General features: G+C 36.5%; 3 protein-coding genes across 4 annotated transcripts in view; all 3 read left to right on the plus strand.

Moving 5' to 3' along the window:
- LOC7459903 (uncharacterized protein At1g32220, chloroplastic) overlaps positions 1-26,886 on the plus strand; it is an 81,269-nt gene that overhangs the window by 22,445 nt on the left and 31,938 nt on the right. For both annotated transcript variants that reach the window (XR_008059386.1, XR_008059385.1), the window contains exon 10: positions 376-743. The gene's annotated coding sequence lies outside the window, so the exon portion shown is untranslated. The remainder of the gene's footprint in view (positions 1-375; positions 744-26,886) is intronic.
- LOC7489170 (glutamate receptor 2.8) lies at positions 2,349-7,414 on the plus strand. Its single transcript, XM_002308687.4, has 5 exons — positions 2,349-2,703; positions 4,376-5,721; positions 5,811-6,123; positions 6,217-6,623; positions 6,715-7,414. The coding sequence occupies exons 1-5, from the start codon at positions 2,421-2,423 to the stop codon at positions 7,219-7,221; spliced, it is 2,856 nt and encodes a 951-aa protein (XP_002308723.4). The 5' UTR covers positions 2,349-2,420; the 3' UTR covers positions 7,222-7,414.
- LOC18100711 (glutamate receptor 2.8-like) lies at positions 18,632-25,017 on the plus strand. Its single transcript, XM_052453500.1, has 6 exons — positions 18,632-19,109; positions 21,448-21,863; positions 22,329-23,285; positions 23,374-23,686; positions 23,778-24,184; positions 24,276-25,017. The coding sequence occupies exons 1-6, from the start codon at positions 18,827-18,829 to the stop codon at positions 24,852-24,854; spliced, it is 2,955 nt and encodes a 984-aa protein (XP_052309460.1). The 5' UTR covers positions 18,632-18,826; the 3' UTR covers positions 24,855-25,017.

Raw genomic sequence — 26,886 nt, forward strand, 5'->3', positions numbered from 1 at the left:
CTTTTGGCAGATTTAGGTTAGCCAATCAAAGCCATTGCCTCTGCAATCCCCCCCACCCTGTGATGACTTCTTAATTTCTCAATATTTGTGGTCCTCATCTATGCACCTTGCAATTCATTCATAGTCTTAGTCCTTCAGCGCTTGAGCAGTCTAGTTTAACTCTTTAAAGGGATAAATGGAGATTACAACTTGTCTTTTAGGAACATGCTATGATTCTGCTCACTAGAAATCAAGTTTTGAGGAGTGTTCTGTTGCCATGTCATCATTTACATGGGAGAAATGCTTGAAATGCGACGAGGAGGATTCACTCATATCATATTGTAATCTTATAATTTGGAGGTTCATTGTAATTTATTAATGGCAATCCCACTGCAGGTTCTCCAACATGCAAAACCACTTAAACAGCTTCCCCTTGTTGGACCCTTATTCACTCCCTCTGTCAATGTTACTGCCGTGGTGAAAGTTGCAGTAAGGGCAGCAACTGATCCAGTTTTCCCTCTCGGCATCGTGGATGTTTATGAAATACTGTGTTATAACCAGCAGCAAAGAGCAACATAGATTTGTTGATATCGAGAGTTCATTTGTTTCTTCACCAATATAGAGTTCATTTGTTTTCTTCACCGATATAGAGTTCATCATCAATATCAAGATTTCATCTGTTTTCTTCTTCTCTATAAGTTCTCAAAATGTTAGCTGTTGGAGTTGGACTCGAAGCATTTTGTGAACTGGAGACTCACAAAAAAGTTCCATTAACATGTTTGATGAAATAAAAATACATGATAAGAACCAGCTCATACCCTGTATGTCTCCTGATCAAAAGAGTTTATGGAGGTCTCATAATTTAAATCTTTAAAGCTAAATTATTTTTTTTGAAGGTATAAATATAATTTTACAAATTCTCAAATAAACCTTTATATGTATAACTTATATATTCATACAATAAATTTCCATATGTAAAAGCTATAAAATAAGTGAACATTCAATATATATATATATATATATATATATATATATATATATATATATATATATATATGTATGTTTTGAATTACTCAGATGACGATGTGTCTTGAAAACAAAATCTTGTGAAGGAAGCCGCAACTAAAATAAATGATTGGCAAATTCGAACCTAATGATTGCCTGTCAACAAAAAGCCCGGTGCTTTCTGTTAGTAAAACCTAAAAACATTAATGAAACAATATTACCTTATTGACTGATTTTTCTAGCTGAGCAATTGACGTCAAATAGTTCAAATGATTTTTCTAGATGATGTCGGAACGAAGCCCTCAAGAGTTTAGGGGATCTATGCTACAAGCTTGAATATTCAATAATAATCACAAATACTTTGATTTAGTCAAGGGTAGACGATGGCGAAATAACCAATAAGACAAGGGATATTTATCGCTGACCAGAACAAGGCGAATTCCGACAGATCTGAGGGCAACTAATGTGTCATACGTGACCAATACGTCCAAGTGCCTCTGTCTTACATGCAACGTGAACATGTGCCGGCGACATTGACTGTGATGCAAAGCTCTTGCCATTCTCTTCTTCCAGCTCTTAATTTGGACTGACACCTTCTTAAATAATTCTTCCAGCTCTTTCCCTAATTTTAGTACTCCCCATTTGTGTTTTGGACATCTTTTATTTATTCTTAAAAAGGGAGACATGATTTCTAAAAAGGGGAATTAGTGAAAGGAGTAATCTGCTAGGATAAAGTATTTAGTTTCAATTGTGTAACCATTTAGTAAGTACTGTTTGTTTTTGTGCTAGAACATTCCTTTCAAAGTATTTTTTAATTTTTGTTTTTCTTTTGAAAAAGTGTTAAATTAATGGTTTTTAGGTGTTTTTAATATGCCAATGTTAAAAATAAAAAAAATATCATTTTGATATATTTTAAATTGAAAAATATCATCCATCACAATATTAAATCTACACTTACTTCTACTTCCTTTAAGTTTATATACACATCTTATAAGATACTGGTGTACACTTGGTGAATTGTTTTTTTTTTTTTTTGGATAAAGGTATTTTAAATTAGTTTATGCATTAATTGAAATTAAATTTTTTTTGGACAATATTCAAAATACACATCTCACATTTACTTGATATATTCATAAGAATTTAGCCAATTCCTCTTAATGTTAGCCCAATGTTTAAATTCAGAAAATCAATGTTAAATGGAACAATTTTTCTTAACCATCAATGTTAAATGTCTCCAATTTATTAATATGATTTGATTGAAACGATAAAATCATGCAATTTCCTAGTAATTACAATCACTAATCTTCTCCTCGAGAACTGGTCCAAGCTCTTCTCCTTCAAGGCTTTAGTTTCACCTTATAAATAACACATTCTTCCTTCCAAGCTTAAACCAAGAAAACTAGCTAGAATCAGCTCAACCATAGGTGGACAACAAGATGATCATGAAAAAATACTCTTTAAATCCTGTTCTATCTTTCTTTTTCTTCCTTTCTTTGATGATTTTGTTCTCAGAAATGGGGGTGGCCCAGAACACAACATCTTCAATCCCAGTGAATGTAGGAGTGGTTCTTGACTTGGCTTCTTTGGAGGCCAATATTGCTTTGAGCTGCATCAACATGGCCCTTTCAGACTTCTATGCCTCTCATGGTGACTACAAAACTAGACTGGTCCTCAACACCAGGGACTCAAAGAAAGATGTTATTGGTGCAGCTGCTGCAGGTTCCCTCTCTGCCCCTTCTCTTGGTTCTCATCTCTTTTCTCCAATTATGAATCATTGCTCACCATTTCTTACTGCTAATTATTAACCTCCTCATGCAACATTTTAACAGTAGAGATTTTTACATTCTGTATTAATTATCTGATGAGGTTCTCGGCCTGCAAATCTCTAGTTTGTTCATAGAAATGCGCGCAGGTCCATCGACATGATATGAGAATATATATACCGTTCCATGCTTGCTATATTTTTCTTTTCAAGCTAAGGGTATTCTCAGAAAAACCTGCACATATCTAGACAAACTCTCTTTCTGATCGTGTTTACTTAAGCCATTCACGCTCCAACCGGTTTATATAACCATTCTAGTAACTTAAATTTTTTAATTAAGATGATTATTTGATATTTACTAGGAATTTCTTCCTCAACCTCTCATTGTACTGAACCCAAAATGACAAAGGTGGGTCAAAACACACAAAAGTCATTATAAACTGTGGCCATCTTCCTTTCCAAATTTGCGCCCCCCCCCCCCCCCCCCCCCCCCCGCGTATAAATTTGCGCGTTCTTACTTTCCAAATTTGCGGCCTCCCTGTCATCTATCGTGAGCTGGACACCCCCCCTGTATCAATAACATACGAAACATAAAAATTTTAATGAGCAAAAAGAGTGAACATTAAATTGTATATAATAGTTATTTTTTCAAAAGATTTATAAAATATTTTAAAAAGTTAAGAAAACCTAAATCCCCTGTAAAACAATTTAAAATCTAAAAACATTAAGAAAATTAAAATATAATCTTAAAAACAAAATTGTTTGGGAATATCTAATAGTCCAATAAGCAAGACATGAGAACAATTTAAACTTGATTAAAAGGTTGCATCAACATGTGCATGCTCTTAGTAGCTTATCTGTACTTGATGCCTAATCACTTTTGAATTATTAATAATTTAGAATTGAGCTCATTGAGTACTTGATGGCTTCTCAGCCACCTTCTTATATGTAATTAACAGCCTGAGATGTACTTCTTAAAATAAAATATGAACATGATAAGTTTGGCACTGCCTATTTTAATTGTTTAGGACGGCTACGCCGATCATTGCATTATACTTGAATCATCATTCAATTATGATAATCATGTGGTTACCATGTCAATCTATAAATTATTTTTGTTGATATAGAAGCACTAGTTCTTGCATAATACATGTACACTCACCAGTTAATTAGCTAGTTTTCCCTCAAGTTAAAACAAAAGTTCATGCTCTGCTTAAAAAGTTTGGATTGATAGTGAAAGAAATACAGAGCATGGATTGCTAGACAAAAGCATGTTAATTTTCTGCTGTCATGCCGTTTCTTAATTTATAAGGTAGTGTTTAGTTACTGTTGGAAAACAGAAAAGACAAGTAAAGATAAAAAGAACATTTTTTCTTATTTTTTTTAAATAATAAAAATTCACTATAAAATTGTTCAAAATTAAAGACGTATTTATTTCATGCATAAGTCCCTTCAGTATTAGAGCATTAACCAAATCCAACATAAGGTGTAGAGCAATTAAAAGAGAGGAGCTCACAGATCATAAAACGTGACTGCAGAATGATCATCCTATAAGAAACTGTGATCCTTTGCTTGATCGTTCTCTGCTGCAGAAGTCTTTAATTTTTCTTTTCTCCTTTCGAAATGCAGCCCTGGACTTGATAAAAAATGTGGAAGTGCAAGCAATCTTAGGGCCAACAACATCAATGCAAGCCAATTTTGTTATTGACCTTGGAGAAAAAGCTCAGGTGCCAATTATATCTTTTTCTGCAACAAGTCCTTCTCTTACTTCCATCAGGAGTTCATATTTCTTGCGAGCAACACAAAATGATTCAGCTCAAGTGAATGCCATAAGTGCTATAGTTCAAGCCTTTGGATGGAGAGAAGCGGTGCCCATCTACATTGACAATGAATATGGAGAGGGAATCATACCTTATTTAATTGATGCTCTGCAAGAAGTTGATGCTCGAGTACCCTACCGGAGTGTCATTTCTCCATCGGCCACTGATGATCAAATTGTTGAGGAGCTTTATAGGTTGATGACAATGCAAACTAGAGTTTTCATTGTGCATATGTATCCCTCTCTAGGCACTCGGCTTTTCACCAAAGCAAAAGAGATTGGAATGATGAGTGAAGGCTATGTCTGGATCATGACTGACGGTCTGAGTGTTGATTTCTTGAGTTCACCAAATCATTCTGTCACCGATACTATCCAAGGAGTATTGGGTATTAAACCTTATGTTCCAAGAACAAAAGAGCTTGAATATTTTCGAGCTCAGTGGAAAAGGAAATTCCTACGAGATAATCCAAATAAAATTGATGCTGAGTTGAACATTTATGGACTACTGGCCTATGATGCCGCTACAGCATTGGCCTTGGCAGTTGAGAAAGCCGGCACTACAAATTTTGGCTTCCAAAAGGCAAATGTTTCTAGCAACTCATCAACAGATCTTGCAACTCTTGGCATCTCTTTAAATGGTCCAAACATTCTGCAAGCTTTATCGACCACTAGTTTCAAAGGCCTTACAGGAGATTACCTTTTTGTTGATGGGCAGTTGCAATCACCAGCTTTTCAGATAGTTAATGTGAACGGAAATGGAGGAAGAGGGATTGGATTTTGGACGCCAACAGAAGGACTTGTGAAGAAAATGAATCCGAGAATAAACAAACGTATGAATTCAACTTCTACTTCCAGAGTTTCAACTGTAATTTTTCCTGGGGATACAACTGCGGTTCCCAAGGGTTGGGAGATTCCCACAAACGAGAAGAAGTTGAAAATAGGAGTGCCTCTGAAGGCTGGCTTCAGTGAGTTAGTAGCTGTCACAAAAGATCCTGGTTCCAACACCACAACATTCACCGGATTCTGCATAGATGTTTTTGATGCTGTAGTCAAAGCATTGCCTTATGCTTTGCCTTATGAGTACACCCCCTTTGCCAACTCTGATGGCGAACCTGCTGGAACTTACAACGATCTGGCCTATCAAGTGTACTTGAAGGTAAGACTTGCTCTCTCCTTTTCTGTTCTTGTAACTATATCAGTTTGAATATCATTCACATTGAAGTATTTTTTGTTTATTGCCAACAGAATTATGATGCCGTGGTTGGAGACATAACTATTGTCTACAACAGGTCCTTGTACATCGACTATACCCTGCCTTTCACAGAAAGTGGTGTCTCCATGATTGTTCCGATTGTAGACAACAACAGCAAAAATGCTTGGGTCTTCATGAAACCTTTAACATGGGACCTTTGGGTGACCAGTTTTTTGTTCTTTGTTTTCATTGGATTTGTGGTCTGGGTTCTTGAGCACAGAATAAATGATGATTTTCGAGGGTCAGCTTCAGATCAAGCTGGCACTAGTTTCTGGTTTTCCTTCTCAACTATGGTTTTTGCACAACGTAATCTCCCTTCCCTTGTGAATTTTACCTCTACTGTTGTACTAGCACTCCATATATATAAACACCAAATTGACTTTATGTTTATATTTACAGGGGAGAAAGTGGTTAGCAACTTGTCTAGGGCGGTGATAATCATCTGGTGTTTTGTTGTGTTGATCCTCACGCAGAGTTACACCGCCAGTTTAGCAAGCCTACTTACCGTCGAGCAGCTGCAGCCTACAGTTACTGATGTGAGGGAGCTCATTAAGAAAGGGGAGTATGTGGGCTACCAGAAGGGTTCTTTTGTTCTAGGACTCTTGTTAGACTTGGGGTTCGACAAGTCCAAGCTCATGGTGTATAGTTCTGCAGAAGAATGCCACCATCTTTTCTCCAAAGGAAGTGGAAATGGTGGTATTGCCGCAGCTTTCGACGAACTGGCATTTATAAAGCTCATTTTGTCAAGATATTGCTCCAAATATACCATGATTGATCCTAAATTTAAAACCGGCGGTTTTGGCTTTGTAAGCTCACTTTCCTATCTTGTTATTTCCATTTACTCTGTGGCTAATAAGTGCATAGTTTCTCATGTATCCTTTCTTTTTGTAACTTCAGGTCTTCCCTAAAGGTTCTCCTCTAGTGGCTGATATATCGAGGGCAATTTTAAATGTGACCGAGGGAGATAAAATGAAGCAAATAGAGGGTGCATGGTTTGGCAAAAAAAGCACTTGTCCAGATTCCAGCCCCTCAATTTCATCTAATAGCCTTAGTCTCAAGAGTTTCTGGGGGTTATTTTTAATTGCAGGACTAGCTGCATTGTTAGCTCTCATTATCTTCGTAGTCATGTTTGTTTACCGAGAAAGAAACGTCTTGAGGTCCTCTGATTCCACAGCTTCAATATGGAGTAGAATTGAAAACTTCTTTAGAATTTTCATTCAAAGGGACTCGACATCCAGTACTTTCAGACAAAGTGATCTGAAAGATAGAAATGGCATCAGTCTGCCACCTATGTGTGCGCCAAGCCCATCAGATTATTCAGTCCACACGGAATATCCTGCCAATCGATCTTCTGCAAGCTATGATTCTAGTCCAAATAGGGAAGCACCTCAAGAGGTAGTATAGATATCGATCAGCTTACCAACCGAAATCAGGAGAGACCGACAGCTTTGGAAATAGACCATGAAAATAATTGACTTTTAGGTTATTATTTGACACTTCTGACACCAGTAGTCATTAGCATTGTAAAGAAATGGAATTACTGTATTAAAAATACATGTAAGTGAGATTATTTTACTAAGATTTAAGTAGGATTAAACTGGGTTTCAGAAATTGAGTTACTTTATATTTCTTGCCTTCTGTTTTTCTCTCTGAGTTGTGTTACTGAGGAGCATTTGGCATTACCTTCTGTACCTTCATATTTGTGATAGACTTCTTGCCTTTTCTTACAAGTCCTAACTTAACAAGAACCCAGAGATTTGCGTAGTGTTGAAGACTGCTTCAGGAATCCAGGAGTCCTGTTTTTTTTATTCTATTATCATCAAATAAATATTGAGCTAGTCTATAGGAACAAATTAGTTAGTTAAGATATTATTTTCTGATTTGATGCTTTATTAGAGCATTTCGGTTGATTGTTCTTCCTATAAATGTAATGAAGTTTTAATGAATAAAATAGCAACTCAAGTCTGTACTACAATAGCAGATTATTATCATAAAATTCTCTCCTGTTTTCTTTTCTTTTCTTCCTTCTATAATCATTAATTGATGTTAGAGCAATTTGTATTCAGGGGCATATTAACTGCAACAAAACACCTCTGCAGTAGCAGGAGGAGATAGCAGCAGCACCAACACAGGATCCTTACCCTCATCAACAACTGCAGCAGCAGCAGGAGACAGCAACTGCAGCAGCACATGATACTCACCCTCGTTAGCAACCAATCTGAATTAACACCTCCAACGGCTACTATTCAGAATGGTAATTAACCATACATGGAAATCATAGCTGTGGCAGATCAAAGATAAATAATAAGGAATCAACAGCTACCTCAACCAACGGCTACTTCTCTTAGAAGGAAACTACAGCTATGGCAGACCTCTTAGAAGGAAACTACAGCTACCTCATATCAGAAACAAATCAATATATATAAAAAAGGAATACTGTATTCATAGAAAGAAATATGTGATAAAAAGGCAATAGTTAATTACTACTCTATAAATAGAGAACATCCTGTACAAATTTAAGACAGTGCTCACGTTTGTATTCTCGACACAGTAATTGCAGTAAATCCATATTCTTCATCTACTGCGTTCCCCTGTTCAGTGTTTTTCTTTGGGCCTACATTAAAAACTGAAGCAAGCTTCTCTCATATAACCCCTCTTGTTTTTTATGAGGAGAATTATCTACTTTTAGCAGTGAAAATGAAAACTTATTTGGAGGCATTAGATCTATGAGAAGTGTTGAAGAAGATTTTGATGTTACTCCATTACCGAATAACCCAACCATGACTTAGATCAAAAGCCACAAAGAAAGAAGAACCAAAGCTTATCATATAATCATCAACTCTATTATACCAGGCTTTAGGTGTTTGCTTTAAACCATAAAGAGCTTTCTTCAGCAAATAATCTTCTTCTCCCTAAACCACAAATCTAGCTGGTTGTTGAACATAAATCTAGAAAGAAAAATAAAAAGATCAAAAGCAAAAGTGTGCTTGTTTGTTGGTGTTTCAACAACCATTTTCACAAAAATCATGTCTCTCAAATCAGCAAAGGATGTCTGGGACTATCTGAAGGACAAATATGTATGAGATGAAAGGATACATGACATGCAAATGCTGAATTTAATAAGAGAATTTGAGCTACAAAGAATGAAAGAATCTAAGACTATCAAGGAGTACTCAAATAAATTGCTTACTATAGTTAACAAGGTTAAATTACTTGGTACTACATCCATAGACTCCAAAATTGTTGAGAAAATACTGGTTTTAGTGCCTGAAAGATATGAAGAATCAATCACAACTTTGGAGAATATAAAAGATCTATTTAAAATTACAATGACAGAACTTTTAAATGTTTTGAATGTCCTGCAAGCTCAAGAACAACGGAGGCTTATGAGGCCAGATCGTTATGTAGAAGGAGCTTTACCAACCACGCATCAAGATTCTGAAAAGGATAAGAACAAATTCTTCAAGAAAAATCAGGCTTCAAGCAATAAAATTAATGCTAATCAGTTTCAAAACAATGGAAGATCTTTGAAAAAGGGTTATTCACCATGTCAATATTGTGATAAGACAGATCATTCACCATTCAAGTGCTGGAAAAGACTAGATGCAAGGTGCAACAAGTGCAATCAACTTGTGCATGTAGTTGTCATTTCCAAAACTAAACCTAAAAAACAAGAGGCAAATACTGAAGTTGTTGACCAAGATGATGAAGTTTAAATGTTTTTAGCTACTTGTTTTTCAACTAGAGATTCCTCAAATTATTAGCTCATTGACATGATTGCACAAATCACGTGACTTTTGATAAGAACCTTTTTCGTACACTGCAACCTACAAGAATTTCAAAGGTTTGAATTGGGAATGGTGATTATATAGCAACAAAGGGAAAAAGAACCATTGCAAAATAAGTTGCCTGTTAGAGAGTAGGTGGTTCCAGTTCTACATGTTTTTATTTGGAGGGTTGAACTGATTTTAATGGATTTGATTTGATAGTTGGCTGCTCATTTGTTGTAGGTGTAAAAAGATTTGTTTACATCTCTGCTGCTGACTTTGGCTTGGTCAATTACTTGCTACAAGGTTATTATGAGGGAAAGGTACTAATTTTCATTACTGTTTATTTCAAGTGTTGTATCTAGAATCATGTCACAATATTGCTAATGGCTGGCATGGCACATCGTCATCTTCATCTTCATTTTTCTGGAAACAAGGACTGTTTTCTAAAGCTTTATAAAAACTAGTTTGTATTATATGTAGATACAATTTGATTTTTATAATACGTTGTTTGATATGAAATAGTTATATCACAAGAAGAATCAACACTTTCAAGTGTGCCTTTATATTTACTTTTCCCTTTTCTTATCATTCTTACCTCATGTAAATTTTTTACTTGTGGTTTGTTTGAAGTAGAAGGCTGCTGAAACAGAGTTGTTGACCAAGTTTGCATATGGAGGTAATTTTTTTCTTTCCATTATTGTAATCTGTACCTTTTATATATCTGTCATTCATTTTATTTTTTTAGCAACTGAAATCTGAGAAAGCTGTCCTAAAACTTTTGAATTTGGAAAACTGTAAAATTTCCTTCATGTAAAAAGCTATTATGATATATTAGTTTCATCCTTTATTTCTTAGTACTCTTTTCACTGCATTTAATCGTCAAATCTTGCAGTTTAGAATGCTAGTGCATGTATTGGTTAGTATCATGGATCATAAATGTGTTTTTTTTTTTGTAGCTGACAACGTATTGCTATCTTATTTTAATTATGGATTATAGTAACAATAAATCTGATGAAATATGTTTTGTTTCCTTGTTTATGAGTGGTTCTCCAGCCTGAGTTTATTTATGGAACTCGCAATGTTAGAAGTGTGAAGTTACCTCTTGGTGTAATGGGTTCTCCGTTGGAGATGGTAAGTTCTTGTGCATCCTTGTACATTTACCTAGATTACTAGGTTATCCCAAACAACACTTGAATGACGTACATCCAATCCTGAAGCTTTTGGCAGATTTAGGTTAGCCAATCAAAGCCATTGCCTCTGCAATCCCCCCCCGTGATGACTTTTCAATTTCTCAATATTTGTGGTCCTTGCAATTCATTCATAGTTTTAGTCCTTCAGCGCTTGAGCAGTCTAGTTTAACTCTTTAAGGGGGTAAATGGAGATCACAACTTGTCTTTTAGGACCATGCTATGATTCTGCTCACCAGAAATCAAGTTTTGAGGAGTGTTCTGTTGCCGTGTCATCATTTACATGGGAGAAATGCTTGAAATGCGACGAGGAGGATTCACTCATATCATATTTAATCTAGTAATTTGGAGGTTCATTGTAATTTATTAATGGCAATCCCACTGCAGGTTCTCCAACATGCAAAACCACTTAAACAGCTTCCCCTCGTTGGACCCTTGTTCATGTTAGAAATATTTAGTTCTGGAAACTAAAGTTAAGTATAGGAGAAACAGATTCAAGATAGCAGAGTTGAGTAGAAAGATCAATAATATTCATTAATTTCGAATGCCTATATAAGGCTTACATGGAACTTGGAATGGATTGAAACTCTCAACAAACTTGAGAGATTATTGGAATTGAAAATAACAAACTACAGCAGAATGTTACTGCTGCAAATCCTGAAGAATCAAAAACAATAATATAAAATTCAAATAACATAATTGCACTTAACTCTATCTTACTCAAGGCATAATCTTATAATTCTAACACTCCTCCTTGAGACTTGCCTTGGACAAACCAAGTTTCATCCTTAAAAATTCCAGTCTTGATCTAGGAAGAGCTTTAGTCATTAAATCAGCAAGTTGAACATCTGTTGGACAATAGTGTAGCTTTATAAGTAGATTCTTCTCAACTTCTCTTATAGAATGAAATTTCACATTGATGTGCTTGGTTCTGCCGTGTTGAACCAGATTTAGAGCAATATCAATAGCAGATTTGTTGTCATAATAAAGCTCAGCTGGTGAGCTTTGTTCTTGACCCAAATCACCAAGCAACTTGTTCAACCAAATTGCTTGATTTACAGCAGCTGCCATGGAGATATACTCTGCTTCTGCAGTTGATTGTGCCACCACCTCTTGCTTCTTTGCATTCTAACAGATTGCACCTGAACCAATGTTAAAAAATACCCAGAGGTGCTTTTCATGTCATCAACACTCCCTGCCCAGTCACTATTTGCATAACCAATTAGTTTTACTCCTCCTGTCTTCAAGTACCAAATGCCAAGATTAGTTGTTCCTCTAATGTACTTCAACACCCTTTTAGCAATTCCCATGTGAATATTGCTAGGTGAGCTCATGAACCGTGACAGCAAACCAGCTGGAAACACCAGGTCTAGTTGCTGTCAAGTATAGTAAACTGCCCACTAAACTTCTAAATCCAAAGGGATCTTCAAGTTTCTCACCATCATTCTTTGAAATCTTCTCATTTTGTGCCAAAGGAGTTGCTACTTCTTTGCATGACTCAAGTTTGAACTTCTTGAGTATATCAACAACATATTTTCTTTGTGAAACAAAAATACCCGAACTACATTGATGTATCTCCATTCCAAGAAAGTAGTTCATAATGCCAAGATCAGACATTTCAAAAACATCTTGCATTTCTGTTTTGAACTCTTCCAGCAACTTTGCATTGCTTCCAGTAACTAGCATGTCGTCTACATAGAGTGATATCACCAGCTGCAAACCATCTTCATCTTGTTTCAGATACAAAGTAGCTTTATTTTCACTTCTCTTGAATCCCAGTTGAATCAAATAAGTGTCAATTCTGCTGTACCAGGCCTTTGGTGCTTGCTTCAATCCATAAAGAGCCTTGTGTAGCTTGTATACTTTGTGTTCATTACCAGCAACTACAAAGCTTTCTGGTTGCTGAACATAAATTTCTTCAAGAAGTATTCCATTTAGAAAAGCAGACTTAACATCTAAATGATATACTCTCCATCCTTTTTGTCCCGCAAGAGCAAGTAAGAGTCTTATAGTGTCATGCCTAGCTACTGGTGCAAAAGTATCTCCATAATCCACTCCAGCAACTTGAGCAAAGCCTTTAACAACCAATCTAGCCTTGTGTTCGAAGATTGAACCATCTGGATTGAATTTGGTTCTGAAGACCCACTTCACTCCAATTTCCTTTTTATCTTCAGGAAGATCAATCAATCTCCAAGTCCCATTTCTTTCAATGGAATCAATTTCTGATTTCATTGCTTCAATCCAAACTGGAACTCCTGCAGCTTCAGTATAGTTTGTAGGCTCAGCATGTACAAGATTACATTTTTCGTACACATCAGACAATGGCCTAACCTTAAGTACTGCTGTATCTGAAGTTGCTTCAATGTCTTGTTGAACACCAATACTTCTTACTATTGGTTCAAGTGCAGCTGTGATATTCTGATCAACTCCTTTTAAGTCCCAATTCCAGCAGGAATTCTCATCAAAATGCACATCTCTGCTGACCTGAATTTTAGCTGCATTCAGATTGAAAATTCTGTAACCTTTTGATTCTGTCGCATATCCCACCAGAATTCCTTTCTCTGCTCTTTCATCCAGTTTCCCTCTTTTGGCAGATGGTACAAGGAAGTAGCACAATGATCCAAACACTTTGAGATGTTTGACAGTAGGCCGGACACCAGACCATGCTTCCAATGGTGTTTTGCTTTGAACATACTTAGTTGGAAGTCTATTAAGCAAATATACTGAAGTATTTACTGCTTCAGCCCAAAGAAACCTTGGCAACTTCTTTTCAAATAAGATACATCTAGACATCTCCATCACAGTTCTGTTCTTCCTTTCAGAAACTCCATTCTGCTGTGGAGAGTATGGAATTGTCAGCTGGTGTACAATCCCAGCTTCTAAACAAAAGGCATTGAACTCCTTCGAAATATACTCTCCTCCATTATCAGTTCTCAACACCTTGATCTTCTGTCCACTTTGAGTTTCAGCCATGCTCTTGAAGTTTTTGAACATTAATAGTGCTTGTGACTTGGTTTTCAGAAAATAAACCCAAGTCATTCTACTGAAGTCATCAATGAACAATATAAAGTACATATTATTGCTCAAGAAGGCTGTGCTTTGATCCACATATGTCTGAGTGGACTAACTCCAGCTTGTGAGTTGCTCTTTTAGATATACCTTTAGGAAATGGTTGTCGGTGTTGCTTTCCCAGTTCACAGCTTCCACATGTATGAGCAGTAACATGAATTTCAGACATGTTTTCTACCATTCCAGTATCATATAGCAACTTTAATGAATTGAGATTGTAATGACCAAATCTTTTGTGCCAAAGAATGCTTTCATCAATCTTAGCACTAAACACATGTCCTTTAACAACATCAAGCTTCAAATAGAAGCTATTACCATCCATTTTGATTTTTGCTATCTCTGAATTATGTGTATCAATGATAAAGCAAAATTTCTCTTTAAAAGAGACTTCATAACCATTCCTGAGCATCTGTGCAACACTAAGGAGATTTTGATCTAGTTCTGGAATGTAAAGAACATTTGTGATGGTTCTAATACCTTTATTTATGCTGACCGCAACAGTGCCTTTCCCTTTAGCCTGCACAATATCTCCATTTCCCAACTTGATCTTCGGTTGAACTAATCTGTCAATAGAAGAAAAGATTGACAGAAACTTAGACATGTGACTTGTGCAGCCACTATCTATAAGCCATGTATTTAGTTTAGAAGTATTGCTAGCTTGTGATGCCATAAACAAATGCTCTTCATCATCTTTGCCTTCTTCAGAAACATTTGCTTGTTGTTGTATTTGTTGCTGCTGTGATTGTTTCTTCTTGATTCTGTAAAATTTCTCACTATGACCCAGATTATTGCAGAACATACACTGGAGAGAAGGTTTAGCCTTAAACCAACAATCTTTCTCAGTATGGTTAGTTCTTCTGCAATAAGGGCATGGTAAGAAAATCTGTCTTTTTGAAGATGTACTTGTTTTCCTTTTAGAAAACTTGACATGTTTGTTTCTTGGCAGGTTACCAACACTCCTTCCCTTATTGTTTGCTTGGAAAGCCCCTTCAACAGTCTCATCATCTCTCATATGAACCCTTTGCTCCTGAACATGAAGTTTGCTAATTAACTCTGCAATAGTAAGATTTTGCAAATCGCAAGATTCTTCTATTGCAGAGATCTTGGCTTCAAACTTTTACGGGACTGACATCATAAGTTTTTCTACTACCTTATGATCTTCAAATGTATTTCCAAGAAGTCTCATTTGGTTTACAACATCCATTAATCTGCCAGAGTAATCATTGACAGATTCATTGTCTTTCATCTTCATCAACTCAAATTCCCTTTTAAATGCAAGAAGCTTAACTGCTTTAACTCTGTTGCTCCATTCAAATTCAATTTGGAGCTTATCCCATACTTGTTTTGGTGTCTCCAGATTCATTATTTTGGTGAAAATATGATCTGCAAGTCCAGAATGTAGGCAGGTAATGGCTTTGTCCTTCTTGAGTTTTTTTTCTTCATGTGCTTTCATTTGAGCGATTGTGGGATTTGCATTCAATGGTGGTGGATCAGAATCGGTCACCACAACATTCCACAAGCCTTGAGATCTTAGATAAAATCTCATTTTGACAGCCCAAATATGATAGAGTTCACCACTAAACATTAGAATTGCATATGCTATATTACTTGAAGTAGACATTGAAATAGAAGGAAAATAACTCACTAGTATTTATGCTCACCCTCTCTGTGTTTAGCACTCACAATACTTGCCTCACCCTCTTTGTGTTTGTCACTCACAATACTTGCCTCACAACCCGTATGATATATTGCTCTGATACCACTGTTAGAAATATTTAGTTCTGGAAACTGAAGTTAAGTATAGGAGAAACAGATTCAAGATAGCAGAGTTGAGTAGAAAGATCAATAATATTCATTAATTTCGAATGCCTATATATAGGCTTACATGGAACTTGGAATGGATTGAAACTCTCAACAAACTTGAGAGATTATTGGAATTGAAAATAACAAACTGTAGCAGAATGTTACTGCTGCAAATCCTGAAGAATCAAAAACAATAATATAAAATTCAAATAACATAACTGCACTTAACTCTATCTTACTCAAGGCATAATCTCATAATTCTAACAGTTCACTCCCCCTGTCAATATTACTGTCGTGGTGAAAGTTGTAGTAAGGGCGACAACTGATCCAGTTTTCCCTCCAGGCATCGTGGATGTTTATGGAATACTTTGTTATAGTCAGCAGCAAAGAGCAATATAGATTTGTTGACAGCAATTTCTACTTCTTCTTCTTTCCTTTTTTTTTCCTTCTTGCTATAGCAATTTCTAACCTTCATTTATAGTTGCTAGTTCAAGGTTTTTTCCCATAAGTTTATGGCACTTCTGTGGTGGATGGTGATTAGGGATCAACCATTTTAAGTTTGGTTCTTTTAATTTCTTTCAAGGATAGAGACTTTCAGAATCTCAGGAAAGAACTAAAATAATGGCTTATCTCTGACAACATGCAGTTAATATATAAATTTCCTTTGTAACAGTCAATAGAGGGGACTGATTTCTTAATCATTGAACACTAAAACTGGAATTGATGGACTTAATCGTGAATTAATTACTTTAATCAATCCAAGCTGACTTTCTGCATCACGCAATAGGTATATAAGCAAGCAATAGAATTTAAAATTCACGTTGATATTTTTATACATTTTCCTTTCTGCAGCTATTAATTTATCCTCCTAGCAATCACAATAAAATGGAAGAAAATAGTCCTCTTGTGATAGGCATACATCATGAAACCAAATGAAACCCTTGGTTAAAATTGAAAGAATGATTTAGAAAACTGTTTTATATTTATATATATATTTGGATTCTTTTTTGTTTTTTTTTTTAGTTGAACGTGGGTGTCCGGGCCAGCTTGCGCGCACCTCGACTAATCCCACGGGCCCTGAAGTTAACGACCATGTAAACCTCCAGTGCCCATCATATGAGTAACCATAAGACTCGAACTTGAGACTACAGCCTCTTAGTCCCAAGCTCTTACCACTGGGCCACCACCTAGATGGTTTATTTGGATTCTTTTCTTGAAACTTGTTGTGTTGGTCATAATTTTTAAACTATGTGAGGGTTCATCAAGGGCAAGGGACAAGTTAGGGGCAAGAGGATCGACCTCAAAACAAAATTAAAAAGAAAAAAGAATTAAAATGATGATGTTTTGTTAATTTTTTTTTTAAATTAACAAGTTGATTTTTCTATTTTTTTTCCAATTAAAACCAATTAAAGCTCCAAATCAAGCGGATCTGAATTTTAAAACAGTTGCGTTGGTCACCAGTCAGAAGAATAAAGGCTACCCAACATCCAAAGGCACTGGGTCCTACACTTCTTCTTAAAAATCTACGAACATAAATAATAAGAATTATTTTCAATTCAAAACTCTAAATTATTTGATTATATATGAATCCATCTTGACCTTATTTTTTGTCATCTTGGGTAAACTGTTGAGAAACACCTCAATCTTTTAAGTATCGATTAGAAACGCGGTCTAACCCGAGTTTTTTAAAAATTTAAATTTTTTTTTATTTAAAATTTAAATTTTTTTTATCATTTTAATATACTGATATTAAAAATAAAAAAAATATTATTTTAATATATTTTTAAATAAAAAACACTTTAATTTACCATTATTATCTTAATCCGGCCTCTTAAGCTGAATAAAAATTTATGGTGATTTTGGAACTATAATTAAGAAGTAGTACCCAGGAAAAAGCTTGCAGCAGTGTAAAACACGACTGAATTACGGGAGACAACGATGTGACATAACAAAGGATGCTTCCTCGAACGAAGCCACAACTAAAATAAATGATTGGCATATTCGAACCTTGTCCTAAACAATAGACAATTAGGCACGCACTGTTTAATGATTTCCTGCCAATAAAAATATTAAAAAAGGAACTGATTTGTGATCTTCAATTATATATTTGGGTCTAAGACTTCACTTTATGCTAACTGATTTATATTTTATTATGATTACGTAAGGCACACTGGTTTTCTCAGCTTCAGCTTGTTGAGGAAAGCCGGCCTTGTATGATTTCTCAAACAAGCAAGAAAAAGCCCGGTGCTTTCTGTTAGTAAAACCTAAAAACAATGAAACATATTATCTTATTAAACTCAAACTGGAGAAGATGATGTCGGAACGAAGCCCTTTGCCACCAACACCTCAAGAGTTTAGGGGATCTATGCTACAAGCTTGAATATTCACTAACTAATCACAAATACTTTGATTTAGTCAAGGGTAAACGATGGTGAAATAACCAATAAGACAAGGGATATTTATCAGTGACCAGAACAAGGCGAATTCCGACAGATCTGAGGGCAACTAATTTGTCATATGTGACCAATACGTCCAAGTGCCTCTGTTTTACATGCGAACATTAACATGTGCCGGCGACATTGACTTTGATGGGGGTGTACAGTACAGTGTAAATGCAAATCTCTTGCCATTCTCCTCTTCCAACTCTTGCCATTGTAACTTATTTCAATAATAAAAAAAAAATCTTCTTTTATAATAATCTTAATAATTATGATCAGGGGTGGAGATAGGGAGCAAGTAGGGGCTCGAGCCTCTACCAAAAAAATTAAACCTTTTTAGGATTGTACACATATTTTATATGTGTATCTTCTATATAAATTTTTTTTCAAGTTTTGATATTTCCCTAGAAAATTGTACACACCTTCTATTTGAAAGAATTCAATAAATTCTTCTTCAATGTAATTGAAAATCGCTATCGTAAAATTGTAGCCCACGCAGGACCACGTCTCCAATTTATTAATATGATTTGATTCAAACAATCAAAACATGCAATTTCCTAGTAATTACAATCACTATTCCTCTCCTCTCTTCAAACCAATACGGTGAGGCCCCTCCTCAAGAACTGGTCCAAGCTCTTCTCCTTCAAGGCTTTAGTTTCACCTTATAAATAACACTTCCTGCCTTCCAAGCTTAAACCAAGAAAACTAGCTAGAATCAGCTCAACCATAGGTGGACAACGAGATGATCATGAAAAAATACTCTTTAAATCCTGTTCTATCTTCATTTTTCTTCCTTTCTTTGATGATTTTGTTCTCAGAAATGGGGGTGGCCCAGAACACAACATCTACAATCCCAGTGAATGTAGGAGTGGTTCTTGACTTGGCTTCTTTGGAGGCCAATATTGCTTTGAGCTGCATCAACATGGCCCTTTCAGACTTCTATGCCTCTCATGGTGACTACAAAACTAGACTGGTCCTCAACACCAGGGACTCAAAGAAAGATGTTATTGGTGCAGCTGCTGCAGGTTCCATCTCTGCCCCTTCTCTTGGTTCTCATCTCTTTTCTCCAATTATGAATCATTGCTCACCATTTCTTACTTCTAATTATTAACCTCCAGCTCATGCAACATTTTAACAGTAGAGATTTTTACATTCTGTATTAATTATCTGATGAGGTTCTCGACCTGCAAATCTCTAGTTTGTTCAAAGAATGCAGGTCCATGGACATGATATGAGAATATATATACCGTTCCATGCTTGTTATATTTTTCTTTTCAAGCTAAGGGTATTCTCAGAAAAACCTGCACATATCTAGACAAAACTCTCTTTCTGATCGTGTTTACAAAACTCTCTTTCTGATCGTGTTTACGTAAGGCATTCACGCTCGAACAGGTTTATATTACTCATTTAATAACTTAAACTTTTAGAGTGAGATGATTATTTGATATTTAATGGAATTTCTTCCTCAACCTTTCATTGTATTGAACCCAAAATAACAACGCACGTGGGAAGCTTATCCGCAATCAACACCTTAAGACCAAGAAGGACACTTTTTATCTAGGCCTTACTGTGATAATGAAGGACAAGCTGGTTTAACTTTCTGCTAGCGACGATAAGGTCGGTCAAAACACACTAAAGTCTTCATAAATTGTGGCTATCTTACTTTCCAAATTTGCGGCCCCCCCAGTCGTCTATCGTGAGCTGTAACATTGGAGACCAGGAGACACCCCCCCCCCCCCCCCCGCCCCCCCCCGGAATATAATAGCAATATTAATAAGTAAAACAAATGCAGTTAGGAACTTTAAATTTATAATTTTATTATCTCAAAATTAGTATATAATGATTGTCTTTCCAAGAGGTTTATAAAATATTTAAATAGGTTAATAAAATCTACATTTACTAGGAAACAACTTAAAATTCAAAACATAAAGGAAATTAAAACTGAATTTTAAAACAACAAAAAAATCTTAGGAAAATAATAAAATTGATCAAAACCACAACTTTCGAGTCTAATTCTAGAAGATTCAACAATCATCTGATAAGCAACACAACTATGTTAATTAATCTTAAGTAACATGAGAAAAATTTAAACTTGATTTAATAATTGAATCTCTCGTTATCTTAGTTTTAAGATCTTAACCTAATTTGACATGATTAGACTTTCTCTTGAGTCTAGATATATCCCACTAATTTATAAAAATATTTTTGTAGGTAATTTATATAGTTTATTTGAATCATATCCTCATCTAATAGTATATGATATTTACCTAAATACTCATACTTGCTATAAGATCGCATAAATTTGTGGATGTCATAAGTTTATCAGGACTTCATGCATAATCACTTTTGGATTATTAATAATTTAATAATTTAGAATTGAACTCACTGAATAATTTGTTTAACTTGTCACTGCCTTATCAGCCACCTTTTTTTTTTATGTAATTAACAGCCTAAGATGTACTTCTTAAAATAAAACATGAACATAATAAGCTTATGACATCATCATTCAACTATGATAATCATGTGGTTAGCATGTTGTTGAAGATTGCTTCATGAGCTGTCAAAGATTTTATTTCTCCTTTGTTGTTCTCAGTTTCAAGCAAATAATAAACTGTTGTCCTTGTCTCTAGGAGTTAGTTAATCTGTTAGTATGTTAACAGATCATAGCATGATTTATTGCTATAAGTTTGCAATTCTGTTTTGCTTAGTTTACTATGTATCTGTAAAGATTGCAATAAACCGTTAGCAATCTGTTTTCATTCGTTCTGCAAATAAATCAAATACAATCTTTGCTGTCTCTTCTCTTCATTTCTTCACCAAAACATTTTACTATTAAAACACTTTCAATTTATCATCATTCAACTATGATAATCATGTGGTTAGCATGTCAATCTATAAATTAATTTTGTTGATTAGAAGCACTCACCAGTTAATTAGCCAGTTTTCCCTCTACTTAAAACAAAAGTTCATGCTCTGCTTAAAAAGTTTGGATTGATAGTGAAAGAAATATATAGCTCGATCAGCATGGATTGCTAGACAAAAGCATGTTAATTTTCTGCTGTCATGTCATTTCTTGATTTATAAGATAGTGTTTAATTACTGTCTCGTAACATAACAGAAAATAAAAGGAAGTAAAGAAAAAAAGAACATGTTTCTTTGATTTATAAGATAGTGTTTATTTTATGAATAAGTCGTACTAGAACACTAACCAAATCCAACATAAGGTGTAGAGCAAAAGAGAAGAGCTCACAGATCATAAAACGTGACTGCAGAATGATCATCCTATAAGAAACTGTGATCCTTTGCTTGATCGTTCTCTGCTGCAGAAGTCTTTAATTTTTCTAATCTCCTTTCGAAATGCAGCCCTGGACTTGATAAAAAATGTGGAAGTGCAAGCAATCTTAGGGCCAACAACATCAATGCAAGCCAATTTTGTTATTGACCTTGGAGAAAAAGCTCATGTGCCAATTATATCTTTTTCTGCAACCAGTCCCTCTCTTACTTCCATCGGGAGTTCATATTTCTTGCGAGCAACACAAAATGATTCAGCTCAAGTGAATGCCATAAGTGCTATAGTTCAAGCCTTTGGATGGAAAGAAGCGGTGCCCATCTACATTGACAATGAATATGGAGAGGGAATCATACCTTATTTAACTGATGCTCTGCACGTAGTTGATGCTCGAGTGCCCTACCGGAGTGTCATTTCTCCATCGGCCACTGATGTTCAAATTGTTGAGGAGCTTAATAAGTTGATGACAATGTTAGGATATTGCCATTTAGTGGCAATACCCCACCACTAAGCAAGTGGTTGCTCCATTAATGCCACAAATGGTGGCATACTTTAAGGCTTGCTTGTCCCACCTTATTTGACAAGAGTGCTGGAGAAGGTTGCCATGTTTGCCTATAAAAGAGGCAATTATTTGAGAGCAAAATAGAGAGAGAGAACGTGAGTGTGTGCAAGAGAGTGGAGAGAAAGTGAGCTGCAATGGCAGCAGCCTTGCTGCCATTGCAGCAGCTGCAAGTGCAGCAAGAGAGTTGATGAGTTGAGTAGAGTGGATGTAATCCTCCTCCTCTACATGTATTTTTGTATCCTTTCTCTAATCTCTAATAATATAGACTCTCTCCCGTGGATGTAGGCAATTTGCCGAACCACGTAAAATATTGTGTCAGTGTGCTTTACCCTCCGATGAGCAACTATCAGTACACCCCCGGTCCGCGCATGGGGGTGCCGGAATCCCCAACAGACAATGCAAACTAGAGTTTTCATTGTGCATATGTATCCCTCTCTAGGCACTCGGCTTTTCACCAAGGCAAAAGAGATTGGAATGATGAGTGAAGGCTATGTTTGGATCATGACTGACGGTCTGAGTGTTGATTTCTTGAGTTCACCAAATCATTCTGTCACCGATACTATCCAAGGAGTATTGGGTATTAAACCTTATGTTCCAAAAACAAAAGGGCTTGAATATTTGCGAGCTCGGTGGAAAAGGAAATTCCTACGAGATAATCCAAATAATATTGATGCTGAGTTGAACATTTATGGACTCCTGGCCTATGATGCTGCTACAGCATTGGCCTTGGCAGTTGAGAAAGCCGGCACTACAAATTTTGACTTCCAAAAGGCAAATGTTCCTAGCAATTCATCAACTGATCTTGCAACTCTTGGCATCTCTTTAAATGGTCCAAACATTCTTCAAGCTTTATCGACCACTAGTTTCAAAGGCCTTACAGGAGATTACCTTTTTGTTGATGGGCAGTTGCAATCACCAGCTTTTCAGATAGTTAATGTGAATGGGAATGCAGGAAGACGGATTGGATTTTGGACGCCAACAACAGAAGGACTTGTGAAAACACTGAATCCGAGAATAAATAAACGTATGAATTCAACTTCTACTTCCAGAGTTTCAACTGTAATTTTTCCTGGGGATACAACTGTGGTTCCCAAGGGTTGGGAGATTCCCACAAATGAGAAGAAGTTGAAAATAGGAGTGCCTGTGAAGTCTGGCTTCAGTGAGTTTGTAGCAGTAACAAAAGATCCTGGTTCCAACACCGCAACATTCACCGGATTCTGCATAGATGTTTTTGATGCTGTAGTCAAAGCATTGCCTTATGCTTTGCCTTATGAGTACACCCCCTTTGCCAACTCTGATGGCGAACCTGCTGGAACTTACAACGATCTGGCCTATCAAGTGTACTTGAAGGTAAGACTTGCTCTCGCCTTTTCTGTTCTTGTAACTATATCACATTGAATATCATTCACATTGATGTATTTTTGTTTATTGCCAACAGAATTATGATGCTGTGGTTGGAGACATAACTATTGTCTACAACAGGTCCTTGTACATCGACTATACCCTGCCTTTCACAGAAAGTGGTGTCTCCATGATTGTTCCGATTGCAGACAACAACAGCAAAAATGCATGGGTCTTCATGCAACCTTTGACATGGGACCTTTGGGTGAGCAGTTTTTTGTTCTTTGTTTTCATTGCATTTGTGGTCTGGGTTCTTGAGCACAGAATAAATGAAGATTTTCGAGGGTCAGCTTCAGATCAAGCTGGCACTAGCTTCTGGTTTTCCTTCTCAACTATGGTTTTTGCACAACGTAATCTCCCTTCACTTGTGAATTTTCCTTCTCCTGTTGTACTAGCACTCCATATATAATCACCAAATTGACTTTATGTTTATATTTACAGGGGAGAGAGTGGTTAGCAACTTGTCTAGGGCGGTGATAATCATCTGGTGTTTTGTTGTGTTGATCCTCACGCAGAGTTACACCGCCAGTTTAGCAAGCCTACTTACCGTCGAGCAGCTGCAGCCTACAGTTACTGATGTACGTGAGCTCATTAAGAAAGGGGAGTATGTGGGATACCAGAATGGTTCTTTTGTTCTAGGACTCTTGTTAGACTTGGGGTTCGACAAGTCCAAGCTCAAGGTGTATGGTTCTCCAGAAGAATGCCACCGTCTTTTCTCTAAAGGAAGTGGAAATGGTGGTATTGCTGCTGCTTTCGACGAACTTGCATATATAAAGCTCATTCTGTCAAGATATTGCTCCAAATATACCATGATTGATCCTAAATTTAAAACAGGCGGTTTAGGCTTTGTAAGCTCACTTTCCTATCTTGTTATTTCCATTTACTCTGTGGCTAATAAGTGCATAGTTTCTCATGTATCCTTTCTTTTTGTAACCTCAGGTCTTCCCTAAAGGTTCTCCTCTAATGCCTGATATATCGAGGGCAATTTTAAATGTGACCGAGGGAGATAAAATGAAGCGAATAGAGGATTCATGGTTTGGCAAAAAAGGCACATGTCCAGAATCCAGCTCCTCAATTACATCTAATAGCCTTAGTCTCAAGAGTTTCTGGGGGTTATTTTTAATTGCAGGACTAGCTGCATTGTTAGCTCTCATTATCTTCATAGTCATGTTTGTTTACCGAGAAAGAAACGTCTTGAGGTCCTCTGATTCCACAGCTTCAATATGGAGTAGAATCGAAAACTTCTTTAGAATTTTCATTCAAAGGGACTCGACATCCAGTACTTACAGACAAAGTGATCTGAATGATAGAAATGGCATCAGTCTGCCTACTATGAGTGCGCCAAGCCCATCTGACTATTCAGTTGACACGGAATATCCTGCCAATCGATCTTCTTCAAGCTATGATTCTAGTCCAAATAGGGAAGCACCTCAAGAAGTAGTAATAGATATCGATCAGCTTACCAACCGAAATCAGGAGAGACTGGCAGCTTTGGAAATAGACCATGAAAATAATTGACTTGTAGGTTATCATTTGACACTTTTGACACCAGTAGTCATTAGCATTGTAATGAAATGGAATTACTGTTGAAGAGAATGATATTTTCTTATTGTATTACAGAGTAAGCAAAGGTTACAATTTATAATGATGGTTTAATACAAAGAGCCTATATTATTGCCTATGATCAAACCTAATTATCTATGAATAAGGAAACAAATAAGGAAAGATTCAATTACAGTATTTGACTAAACTTGATTTCCTATGTTGTGCTTGGTTTCCTTTAACACTCCCCCTCAAGTTGGAGTGTATGTTAATTACAACCAACTTGCTAAGAAAAGTCTCAAACTGTGTGGAGCTTAATGGCTTGGTAAACAAGTCTGCTGGTTGGTGTGTAGTTCGAATGTAGGCTGTCTGAATCATTCCTGCTTGAATTTTCTCACGTATCAAATGACAGTCTATTTCTATGTGCTTGGTTCGCTCATGAAAGACGAGATTCGATGCTATGTGCATTGTTGCTTGATTATCGCAGAATAAGGTTACTGGCTTTGTGTGATTTATTTGTAAGTCCTTCAAAATGTTTTTCAGCCATGTAATTTCGCAGCATGTAGTAGCCATGGAGCGATATTCTGCCTCTGAACTTAAACGTGATATTGTTGTCTATTTCTTGGTCCTCCATGAAACTAGTGCTTCTCCAAGTAAAATGCAGTAACCAGTAACTGATCTTCTCGTGTCCTTACAACGAGCCCAATCAGCATCACAAAATGCTCGTAACTAAAGTGCACCTGTGGACGGCAACAAGATGCCTCGTCCAAGTGTTTGTTTGATATATTTGAGCACTTTATAAGTTGCATCCAGATGTGGTTGACGGGGCTTGTCCATGAACTGATTTAGGATATGCACAACATAAGTCAAGTCAAGTCAAGTCTAGTCTAGTTATAGTAAGGTAGAGTAACTTGCCAACTAACCTCCTGTATGTTGATCCATCCTCCAAAAGCTTTCCATCGGATTGTGTTAGGGACACATTTTGCTCCAAAGAAAACTGAGATGGCTTGACACTCAAAACCCCCGCATCATCCAGAATGTCAAATGCATATTTTCTCTGTGACAAACTGATGCTATGTCATGATCTGGCAACCTCAATGCCAATAAAGTATTTAAGTTGCCTCAAGTCCTTAAGTTTGAATTGATTGGACAAGAAAAGTTTGGTGTTCTCTATGTCTTGCAAATTATTCCCAGCTAATATCACATCATCAATATATATCAGTAATGCTAGAAAGTTACCATGATGGCTTCGAGCGAACAACGAATAATCAGATAAGGACTGATGGAATCTTGCAGCCTTGAGTGCACCGAACAACTTGATAAACCACTGTCTAGAGGCTTGTTTTAAGCCATACAGGGATTTGTGAAGTTTGCAAACATGTGTCTCCCCCTTTCGCCCGAAGCCAGGAGGCAAAGTCATGTACACGTCCTCATCCAAGTCACCATGCAAGAATGCATTGTTGACATCTATTTGATGTAAATGCCAACCATGCAAAGCTGCCACACTAAGTAAGAGGCGGACAGTGACCATCTTGGCTACGGGAGCAAAAGTTTCCTGATAATCAATGCCTTCAACTTGATAAACCATTGTCTAGAGGCTTGTTTTAAGCCATACAGGGATTTGTGAAGTTTGCAAACATGTGTCTCCCCCTTTCGCCCAAAGCTCGAAGCCAGGAGGCAAAGTTATGTACACGTCCTCATCCAAGTCACCATGTAAGAATGCATTGTTGACATCTATTTGATGTAAATGTCAACCATGCAAAGCTGCCACACTAAGTAAGAGGCGAACAGTGACCATCTTGGCTATGGAAGCAAAAGTTTCCTGATAATCAACGCCTTTAACTTGGTTGTAGCCCTTAGCCACCAGTCGTGCCTTATATCGTTCCACTGTCCCATCGGCATTCAACTTGATTTTGTATACCCATTTGCAGCCGATTGGCCATTTATGGGATGGTAAAGGTACCAAACTCTAAGTCCCAGTGGCCTGTAAAGCAGCTACCTCATGGTG

This window comes from Populus trichocarpa, chromosome 6 (assembly GCF_000002775.5).
Source record: "Populus trichocarpa isolate Nisqually-1 chromosome 6, P.trichocarpa_v4.1, whole genome shotgun sequence".
Classification (NCBI taxonomy): Eukaryota; Viridiplantae; Streptophyta; class Magnoliopsida; order Malpighiales; family Salicaceae; genus Populus; species Populus trichocarpa.